Raw genomic sequence first — 12,074 nt, 5'->3', positions numbered from 1 at the left:
TCCCATTGCTTATGCTGTCACTCTTATTTGAAGAATAGAACTGACAATCATAATTCAAGCATTCCTGTAATAGAAAGTGCAAAGCATTTTCATCAGTATTTTGTGGCTTAGTACTTGGACTTTAAAATTCACAGCTCAGCAAGTTAATCACTAAAGCCACATCCATTAGGCTCAGGTATAAACCTATTGCTCAAGTAAAGCTAAAACTTACATTTTGGACACAAAAAAATAATGTTCTTAACCAACCCCATCCTAGAGGAATGGCTTAGGCTACACACAATTTATTTATCACCTCATAATTCTTAAAAATAGTGTGAATGCTTTTCATAATTTTGTTATTAATATCTTAGTTTTTACAAAAATGCAACACAGTTTAAACACTAGTATCATCTCATCCAGTTTCTTCAATATTCTATCAATACAATATTTCCAAGCGTCTTCCTGGAAACAAAGAGTTATATGTTAAATGCATTAAACATCACTGATTTTCATTATGTAAATAATAAATAAAATTATTTGTAAAGCTTTAATATACAAAAATATTTACAATTACATGTTTTATCTCCATTTTGGCTAAATTAATTTGTACAATTTTTCTTAAACGTTTTAAAATTCAAACACTATCACAACTTTTATTTACAATCATTATAAGATGAAAAACAATTTTTTTCTACTATAATATACGAAACACATTGTGATTTGCACCCAACTGCTACCAAATAAGAAATAATTTACCTCATTTTGAAACCATAGTTGCCTTATAAGAGTAACAGCAAATTCCCATTTCTTAGTGTGTTTGTTTGTTTGTTGAATTTCCAACAAAACTACTCAAGGACTATCCATGCTAGTACTCCCTAATTCTGAAGTGACAGCCTGATCATGTATTAATTATTAACATATGTTACTGTGGGGGAAGCAAATATTCTGTATTTAAATTGACATTTTTAATTATTTTAGTATTAAAAGAATGAGCACACTTTATGATAATATCAACTAGTTTAGAAATTAACTAACTAAAAACTGTCACGAACTGTATCAGTAGTAAACATAGCATGTGATGGGCTCCATCACCAAAAACAATATTTGGGGTCCTCTTTACTGTTCTTATTGACATTTAATTTTTGACCATTCAGTTAGCCTACTGCCTAATCTTGTTGTCCAATCCAAATGAAAGGTTGTTTCTAATCCACTTGGGAATATATAATCCATTATTTGAGCATACTATTTTATAATCACACATACAATAAACTATTATGTATTATACATCCTCTTCATTTTCACAGCATAGTATAAATGGATCGCAACTGCAAGGAACAATTAGGAAGATAATGCGTCACACGTCACTTTTGAATTGTAGCTGTGTGTTAAGCACTCTGTACATACTGTACTCCCTACATCATGTATGTGTCTGTGTCTACATGCATTCAGGCTATGTGATGAGCCAAGAGGGCTTTGGCTTCTTAGTAATGTCATGGCACTTACAGTGGTAGTACACTACAAAATTGTATGTTCTTTTACATACAACATAAAGCACGTTTTTTTTCTCCTTCTCAAAACAATTAACAGTGCTTTCAGAAACATTTTGAAAATATTTCCTCTTTTATGAAGACTTCACATTTAGTTATGTTCAGCTTAACCTCAGTTAATACTAAACTTGTTACATTATAAGAGTAACAGCTTGAAATCATCCATCGAACTTTTAGAACAAAAATAGGCTAACAACTAGAGATATTTATAACTTAAAAAATATGAAATTTAACATTGAATAAGTGTGAAAAAAAACTTTTGGTCCAAATTTCTACATATATAATTCTAGGGACTGGCCTAACCTTTTTTTTTTACTGGAAATTTATATTCAAGGTAGCCCCAACTTACCTAATGAAAAACTCACTATAAGATGACTAAAAACCTTATTTTTTAATTATTAAATAAATATCAGTCCTGTTTCATTTACTTTTAAATTTAACATTATAGTGTATGTTACTCAATAAACCAAATTTATCACACAAGTTTCAATACCTACCCAAAATTTGATCTTTTCCTGGATCTACAACAAAAGTGAAAGATTCATGCCATGATGGGTTAACTGTGTTTAGCTTCCATCTTGTTTGTTTCTTTCCATTTGGAGTATGTGGAAGACGAAGAACAACATAGGGATCTGGTGTATCAACTACAGGAGAAAAAACACATCATATATTAATAAAATAATTATATTGAAATCAACCAATCATCTCAAACACAAAAAAATAAATTTGGAATTTTTAACATCAACAACACTTCATGCACATATATACTAAATGATCTTATCAGAGATTCTTAGGGTTCCAGTGCAGTTGCTGCTAATTACAGACGGAAGGTAGCTAACTAGCAAAACCCATCACCTCATATTAAGTCTTTTATACAATTCTTTGAACCAAATAATCAGACTGGTTGTCACTTTTATAAGAAGCGTATGGCTGAAAGTGTAGCACAAAGGATTTCTGTCTTGAATCCTGGACCCCTTCAATCTGCAACTTCATGTACTAACCATTAAGCCACACCTGGCCAATGAAAATTAGGAAACAAGGAGTTTACGCAGAGATGTATATACAATACTGATTTTTTAAGAATGCAATAGCCATACATTTCAAGACAAAATTAAGATATAGTGAAACTTTCAAAATGTCAATAAAGCTTACCAATATAAAAATTTCCCACACACACTCATTTATATTTGATTTTAGTTAGATGTAACCATAAGAAACAAAGAAGTAATTTAAAGATTAAAAAGACATACCTGATTTTAGCTAAACTATCACTAGTATTTTAATCAAAACAGTGAAAAAATATTCCACAATATTAATTTTTTAATTTATGTAAAAACAAAAACTTAAAATATTGTGCTGAGTGAAAAGTTAAAAAAAATTAATGCTAAGAGTTATCCACTTCAGGTGCTATATTTTAAGTTTTCCTAAATGCATAGTTAACACAATCTCTCATCAACTGCAACACCATTGTTACTGCATTCTACATTCAAAAACAAAAAAATTGCAAATTGTAATTACATACAAAAAACAGTTTTGTTTACTTTATGTACTTTGGAATCATTCAAAATGTTTTTGTGAATAACTTTTTTATATACTTATAAACATGTTACAAGAACTTTCAAGATATATAATCCTGAATATACAGGGTCTCCCAAAAGCCTGGATCCATAGGAAAATAATACACAATTTATTCTTAATATATTTAATATTCAAATTGTATGCCATTAATAGCCATACTTATATCAATTGTTGGTATATTATGCTATCAGTGAATTTTATTTTCTGAAATATGTACAATTGACATTAGAAACATGTTTAACTTTGAGAATGTAATGTTTATTTTAACCATGACCCACACTTCAGGGGCACCTTGTATATTAAATACATGAAGTCTGTTCCTTATATAGTTTTAATGAATTTGTTTATTGTAACTGTAATTATTACATTCAGATAATAAAAAAAATATTTCATTTTAAGACAGGTATTATGACACAGTTCATTTACTGTAAGTGGTGCTGAATTAGTTATGTTATTTTAATTAAAACATAACTGTGCACAAAGACATCTAATTTATACAAATTTGCTACAAGTATGTTACAAAGAGATGATAACAACCTTTTTTTAACTTTTTAAGTGCAAACAATTTTTCACTTAATAATAAAAAATGTAATAAAATATGACATAAAATAAACCAGTAAAGTTTCATCCATTTAAAATATGCCTGAAATGAAATGTTTGTGCATGAAAACTTTCCCCTGATAGCATAACAGTGTAAAGACTGGAGAAATATACAACATATTTCCTTGCTTTTGTTTTATTTAACTGTGCAGTAGTTTTAATTGTTAAAAAGGTGCCTTACTAACAAAAGTTAGTTTGTTAACCTCATTAGTTCAAAAGGGTAGAGCAGTTATCTGGTGTGAAAGGGGTCATGGGTTTAATCTGAGCCAAGAAAATATCTAAAAATTAGATTACAACAACTAAAAGATTCTAAAGTAAGATTTAAGTCCAATGTAATATACAAAATAGAAATTACAAGTAATATAATTACAATTACAAAATTAAGTAAATATGGTGAATGGTGAGCAAGTTTGGCATAAATTCTAAACATCAAACAATTAAAAATGAATCAAGTATAACTGAATTCATATAACAAATACATTAGATAATTTAAATGGAGTATTAGATTAACTCACAAAACTAAGGTTTTAAGTTTAACAACAAATATTTTAATAATAATAATAATAATAATTATAATAAAACATCAGCAGAAAAAATTTTTACTCTAGAAAACTAAAAGAGAATTAAAAAACAGACTGCAAAAGTTTATATTTAGAACAACAAGCAAAACCAGTTTTCTATATAACAAATTATTAGAACTACACTCTGTGCATAAGTTTTACTCAGATTGTGGATTGTTTGTTTGAAGTTGAACACAAAGCTACACAATAAGCTATATGAGCTTTACCCACCACAGGAAACCCAATTTATAGCACTAAGTCTGAAGAAATACCTCACTGTCACCATGGGGCCAAATTACAGAAATTCAATAAAGTAATCACAAGCAAAAGCAATATATTGATATGAACACCAAATGAAGATCCCACTGAAATATTACCATTAAGTGTGTATTCAGTTAACCTAAGGTCACATTCTTATTTTCATACAAAGTCCTTATCTGTATATACAGTAACCACTCAAGTTATTAAAAAAAAGAAACTATGTTGATACTCTTTGAAACTTTCATTGTTGTGGAAAATTTTAGAAAATTTTGTTTACACCAGTTCAAATGAATATCAAATGTATCAAAAATACTGTAAACATCATAATTATTTTATTGAAACAACTATGTTTTATGTAATTAAGCCTGAATGCTTAAATAACTGTCCATTAAATTAACTGTGAAAGTATTTCAAAGAAAAGAATCTATGTTCACACACTGTCTATAACCTTGAGTTGAATATTACTCGTTTTAATGGACACTGATTTACCATGAGTACTAAAATTAAGAGAATGTTCAGTCAGTATGTTACTAACAAGGTTTTCCTTCTTAAACTAAATAGCATCTAAAAGAGCTTACTAGACAGCAGATATTAATTTCTATAAATCAGCATCCTGGACTGGTGCCAACACCAGAGAAATTAACATCACCTTGAACTATACATTATGTTAGAGAATAATGCAGTTTATGTCTACAACTACTTACAAACAACAACAACAAAAAACTTACAAAAACACCATCTGGTTTTTATCAATGAAGATGACCTTATTACTGAGGATATCAGGACATGATTATTCAGTTAAAGCAATGAGTTACTAGCCAATATTTCAATGTGCTGGTTTAAAAAAACTTGCTTGAACATATCAGTCTTTTTCTGTTTGTTACCAACTCATAAGAAATATTCTGTTTTCCATTATATGAAGTATGTTATAGATAAACATTTTCATAATATTAATAAATTAAAACCAAACACTTCTGAAGATTATGATTTATCTCACAACATACCAATAACACAAATACTTCAGTTTGTTAGTTTCTAATATTATGCTAAACAAACTTAGTTTATATTTTGAATTTCTCTTACTGTATATTAATTAAGTGAAAACATTCATGCTCCATAATCTGCTTATTTACAGTAATTTTTTTTATGTTGAAAAAAATACATACATTAAAAATATGCCCAATATGCTAACAACAAAGTTGTGTATACATCTTTGAGACAACTAACTGAAACACTAAAAAAAAACAAAAGTGTATAAATTTTAATGTGTACTTACTAAAGTCACCAAGAGTCCCTTTAGTAATATCAACACCTTCTAAAACTTTAACATGAAGAATAAAGACATTTGTTGGAGACACCTGTAAAAAGATACATATTTCATGATTCATTAAATAAACAGTTCCCTAAATTATTAAAGTATATGCAAGTGAACTAATATTCCTACACAAAAAAATCAATACTTTACTGTAACACATAAATATATAAGGACACAAAAATAATATAATTTCTTTTAATATTTTAATTAGAAGATACAAAATCCATGCTATTTTAAATTACTGCCCCCTTCATGTAAATAAATAGTGAAATGAAAAAGGTGGTAGAATTTATACTCTGCATGTTTTAACATTTTTCAAAACACTATAAAAAGGAATTTATGAAAAATGAATAAATTTAAATTCATGCAGAATTTTAATAATTTCATTGAGCCTCTCTGTCTTCTCTCACAAACTAATTTCTTACATTCTCATAAATGAAAGATTTTTAAACCATTATTCAGTGGTCATTTAAGAACAGAAATTCATGGGAAGCAAGAAATATGCAAAGAATATGTGCCCCTTACATTGAACAATTACTTAATGTTCTCATCAAGTTAAATGTAATTATGAGCAACCAACCATAAGAGCTCCCACAAAAAAGTCCTTTTTCCCCTATTATTGGGCAGTCTTATGAAATTTTTAAAATCTAAATGTAGATATTTATGTGAACAATCATCTACATGTTCATGCAAATATTCATGTAAATTCAGTGCTCAAATATCACTTAACTCCTGAAATTTGCTATTTTCAAAACCTGGATTTAAATTATGGTTTTGAACAGCTGCATCCAAGTGAATAAAGTTGTATATAAATTGGTACAGTCAAACTTTAACTCATTTTCTAAATTTTCAGGGTTAAGAGATAAACATAGATTTGGATGATTGAGAATTACTATATAAATGAGAATGGCTTCATAAACAAACATGTGGTTGACTTGACTATTTATGGGTATAAACTGGTCATGTGAATGAATTTATCATATGTAATATCAAATTTGTTTCTTGCTAAAATTTTGCACCTATGTGGTTGCAATATCTGTTATGTCTCAACATACCTACATAAATACAAGGGTATATGCATCTGGGAATATCAGAACTCTTTCAAACAAGCATTTCAGTATTTCAAGATATAAAGTGAAAATGTAAATCTGAAATATTTACATATATATATACTCAAAAAGTATATATATCTGTGTGTGTACTAACAAATACTGAAATATAAAAATAGCATAATAACACACAATGAACAAAACTTACCATAAATACCTCATATGGATTAAACCTGCAGAACAAATAAAGTATGAAAACAATACATTAGAAAACATCATTTGTATTCCGAACACAGAGATATTGTATCACTGGTTTTATTAAAAACTTAAAAAAAAAAAACTTCCAGTCACTGCTCATTTCATTTTAGATAAATATATATATTTTAATACATGTAGTTCGTATTTTTCCACTTCAGCATTTATCACTTCTTTAGATACAATCTTATTGATATCTTTAAAGAAGATTTTTATAAAGCAGTTATTCTGAGATGATTTCATTTGATATTAAAATCTCACTGAAAAACTTAGTCTACCATTATAAATAACTGTGTCAAAAAATAATAATTTGTTTAATTTTGATAAACACGATAATACAAAGATTATATTTATTGACAGTCAAATTAGTTAAATAAAATTTACACCACCTACATTAATGAATGTATTATAATATATACAAATGGCACTTACAAATCTGTCATGACTGAAAATTATTTGGTATTATAAGCATCATTTTTTTAATTAAACAAAAATAAAAAAAGTTGTAAAACAAATTAACATAAGGTTACAATTGAGAAATTATAAAGTGTATCTTGATTTCTGAAATCAATATGGAGAGGTGGTGTAGGAGGAAAAAACAAACCTCGCTTCAAGTTAGTGTACTTAAACATCAGTTAAACAACCAACAGAAACCAAAACACAACTTATAACTTTGCACAATGTAACTCACCCATACTTTGATATTGCTATATCTATCCTGTAAGGAGATAGATATCTTGTATTTCCTATGCTTCTTTCTAATATTGGCAACTGTGTGCCGATTGTCTTGAAACTTACATATATCTTGATACACTATGCCCAAACAACTTTTTCATTTTTTGACTGAATTCTACATTATTCCAACTTTATACAGTAAAAGATCAAACAATACAAAAAAAAAAACATACTGTACCTTGTGATGCCCTTAAATATTCATCAATTCAAATGAGACTAGACACAAAGAATAAATAAAGTGCATTTCTATTTCTCATACAACTCAAGCTCAAAATAAACCAATACAAAGGAACACCTTTATACCTGTATTGATAAATATAATCAAACATCTAAGCATGCCCTCTACATTCCTACACTCAGTTACACAACCCCCCTCAAACATGTAGTCAGCTATCAGTCAGTTACATAATCAGAACAAGATATTAAAGAGAGAAGTATTTTGATTAATTTTATTTATTTTTGAACATTTGCAATGTACCTAATTTATACACGGACTGCATTACGTATTTGTACATTTGGAAAACATATGTGTTTCATTTAGATTATTTACGCTAAATTGAAAAGTGGTATTTGTATGTTTTTTGTTATGGATTCTCAGTAAAACTATTTCATTAAGAGCGATCTTCAGAGTCATGGAACCAGTAGAAGTAATTAGTAAAAACAGAAGGGGAGATGTGGTATTCCAGTGTTTTCTTATTTATATCCACAGGTATATATTCATTGCAATAATTTGAAATTTTGTTATAATACATTATAAGCTTAAATTTCTTTGGAAGTTTCAAATAAAGTTCGAATGCATTTCACTAAAAGAATATTTAAAATAATGAGTATGAATTGCAAATGTTTTATAAGCAACGCACTAGCATAATAAAAATAACTAAATAATCTATTTCTTACATGTCTTTTATTAAATTAATAAGATTAAAGAATATTAATGACTGTTCTAAACTCTTTATTTTATTGTGATTTAACAAGTGGACATAATTACAAAGATTAACTCTTTAAGTTCCCTATTTACCCTTCGTCTTTTCCACAGGGAGAATTTTCAGACATAGTTCCATATTTCAATGCCATTCGTACTAGAAATGAAAAGAATCAAAGTTGCTGAACAAACAGTGAAACGTAAAGTACACATTTCTGTAAATACATTAAATTTTATTTTTTATAACAGTTACTTGTACATAACAAATATTTTATGGTTCACTATCCAAGTTCTACAAGAATTACATGATATTGAAAAAGTAACGAAAAACTATAAAGACTTTCATAGTTTAATTCAGAAGTTCATTACCTATAGGTAAACTTGTAATACACTTAAGTTTATAATTCTTGTTTTGAAAACTACATTAACAAACAAAACACTGCATACCACGTTTTTAAGATTAAATAAAAACATCTTTTAAATTTTATCTTGTGTGATCTCTTCTCTTAGATCTTATTTATAAACACAATATACACTACACTAATATAATTTGCAATTTTATTGCCCAAAATTATTAGGGAAATAGTTTAGAAGTAATATAGTTTTAAAACTTCTACTGCTAATAATGATTGTTTGTTTGTTTTTTGGAATTTCGCACAAAGCTACTCGAAGGCTATTTGTGCTAGCCGTCCCTAATTTAGCGGTGTAAGACTAGAGGGAAGGCAGCTAGTCATCACCACCCACCTCCAACTCTTGGGCTACTCTTTTACCAACAAATAGTGGGATTGACCGTCACATTATAATGCCCCCACGGCTGAAAGGGCGAGCATGTTTGGCACGACAGGGATGCAAACCCGCAACCCTCAGATTACGAGTCGCACGCCTTAACAAGCTTGGCCATGCCAGGCCACTAATAATGATAATTACTTTCTATTAAACAAAAAAATCAAGACCTCCAACAACTTAATTGTGGGAAAGTAGTTATTGCTTAACCCTAATTAATGATATTCACAACAATAAGTGATTTCAAGTTGTGAGATAGTACCTGAATTGCATTGACTTAATCTACCAATCTCTCATTTAATCAAGAATAGATCATTCAGAGTTAACTTGATATAATATATGATAATAATATTTAAGTTTATGACCTTCATTACAAATTAAAAATAAAATAGAAGATTGTACTAATGTATTGCCAAAGTTTAAAATATACATAAAAACATGTAATTTTAGCCTGTATGTAAAAATATACAAGTTATGTTTTAGATATGCATAGAAAACAATACCAACAACATAACCTGTGGCTTGAAACTACAAAATAGTATTTAAAAATGGTTCAGACAAAAAGGCCAAAAATAAAAAACATAATGCATATAATAGATAAATAAATAAAACTATAATATAAACTACAATACAAATTGTCAATGCAAGTTAACAGATGATACATAAAATAATAGAGCTGTATAACCTGTCAGTAACAAATTAACATCTCAATTATACTACAACTTATAGTAAAATCTACTACTTTATTTGGACTGTTGCATGTGGCATAATCGGTGGTTTGGGCGCTCTATTCGCCATCTGAGTGTCACGGTTTGAAATCTCAGCAGCAAAACGCTGTTCCTTTCAGGCATAATGTAATGCTCAATCCCACTATTTGTTGTAAACAATAGACCAAGAGTTGGCAGGGGGTGAGTGTTATTGACTAGATGCTTTCCTCTAAATAGCTCTTTGCGCGAAATTCAACAAAGAAACATTTGTCTGTATAAATTATTATTGCTGTGATACAAATAAAATCGACCCTACAAATTACTCTTATTACCTTAATTTGATAAATTTTGGTTACCCGTATATGAGTGTGAAAACGAGAATAATTATATATACACATATACGCTTAAAGTTACACTTCAAATGGCTGTATCACAATGTAAAATTCAAACAATTTTCGAAATGAAAACGAAACTGAAAACACATTTTCAAATAAATTTTAGCTCAGAAAACTGCATTTACTCACATTATTTGTTTAAATTAGGCCGCCTTTTCAGTAACTGATATTCACCACGCACACTGCATATATTATATCTACTGGATAATTTACACGTGTATAAACTAAATACTGTATTTGATTTTCTGTTTTGTGAAGGTAGCGCCCTCTACTCAAACATTAAGACAACTACTTACTTAAATAATTCTAATTCTAGTAACACGGTTCCCCTACGCCTCGTTAGTATGGGTGTATGGCTTCAATTTCGTAACAATTATGAAATAGCACGATTTCACACTCCTGTTCAAGGAAATCCGGTAAAACATAAGGTTGCTTTTTAAGGCTTCCATGACAATGACCTGAATTACAACGTCTTGCCTTAGTTTCAGAAAACGTACGTCTTATTCCACGAATGAATAGTAAGTTCAATAAACAACGGTATAAAAGTGGGGCCTGTGGTAATTGAGCAATTTAGTATGGCATAGCAGAAAAAATAAAGCTAAACTATTTACTACTTGAAAACACTGTCTGACGAAACGGATATTTCTCACTTACCTTTTTTTTTTTTCTTTTAGGATGACTTTTCTGTTATCCATCAATACTGACGATTGTAATTAAGAAATTGGTCCTAAAATAATTTAACAAATAAGCAAAGGTTTACTTCTTTTATACTTATGTAGTTTTCATTCTATTTCACACATTTAATAACATTTTAAAACTATATTGTCTATACGTTGTTTCTTTTATTTGGACTGTAGTACATAGAACTGTACGAATGAGCAGTTTTAAATTCATTCTTTACTGGAACACTAAACAACATGAATAAGTTCAACACATTATATATATATATGTACATGTTACACATTTCTTTTACCAAAGTAAAATTAAAAGGAAAATCTGTGACACAATAGCCTAACGCATTCTTTGGTTAGCTGTCCCTCTCTGCTGGGGACTGCAGTTTCGCCTATTTAGAGCTCGTAAGGTTACTACATGATGAGTTGAAAAGAATTCAATTTTACATAAAATATACATTAAAAAATTCCATGTCTGTTCAAACATCCAATGAAAAATCAACAAATCATCATTCTATTGTAACACACCTTGTGGAGCAAAACGTAAATCAGTTTTGTTTGTTTGGAATTAAGCACAAAGCTACAAAATGGACTAACTGTGCTCTGCCCGTCACGGGTATCAAAACTCGGTTTCTAGCGATGTCAGTCCGAATACATACCGCTGTGCCATTAGGGGCTTTTAAATTAGAATAAATATGTATGTTTTGTTACAGTAAA

The 12,074-nt window shown here is 28.9% G+C and overlaps 1 protein-coding gene across 6 annotated transcripts in view; it reads right to left on the bottom strand.

The window, feature by feature from the left end:
• The window catches only part of LOC143244952 (cytosolic phospholipase A2-like), a 47,493-nt gene extending 36,281 nt beyond the window's left edge, over positions 1 to 11,212 (bottom strand). For 2 of the 6 annotated variants that reach the window (XR_013025403.1, XM_076490552.1), the window contains exons 1-5: positions 10,816 to 10,955; positions 8,898 to 8,958; positions 7,098 to 7,122; positions 5,802 to 5,883; positions 2,024 to 2,170 (exon numbers count right to left, since the gene is read on the bottom strand). Coding sequence is in view for 5 of the 6 variants with exons in the window: in XM_076490552.1 (XP_076346667.1) it covers positions 2,024 to 2,170; positions 5,802 to 5,883; positions 7,098 to 7,122; positions 8,898 to 8,953 (310 nt within the window). In the remaining variant the exon portion in view is untranslated. Of the gene's footprint in view, positions 1 to 2,023; positions 2,171 to 5,801; positions 5,884 to 7,097; positions 7,123 to 8,897; positions 8,959 to 10,623; positions 10,643 to 10,815; positions 10,956 to 10,982 lie in introns of those variants that run through there. The other 4 variants (XM_076490553.1, XM_076490554.1, XM_076490556.1 and 1 more) reach the window with 4 other exon arrangements.
• Between the last annotated feature and the right edge of the window lie 862 nt (positions 11,213 to 12,074).

The sequence above is a fragment of the Tachypleus tridentatus genome, chromosome 2 (genome assembly GCF_004210375.1).
Source record: "Tachypleus tridentatus isolate NWPU-2018 chromosome 2, ASM421037v1, whole genome shotgun sequence".
Lineage (NCBI taxonomy): Eukaryota > Metazoa > Arthropoda > Merostomata > Xiphosura > Limulidae > Tachypleus > Tachypleus tridentatus.
The sequence above is the reverse complement of the archived record's forward strand: the minus strand, read 5'-3'. Positions and strand labels throughout refer to the sequence as shown.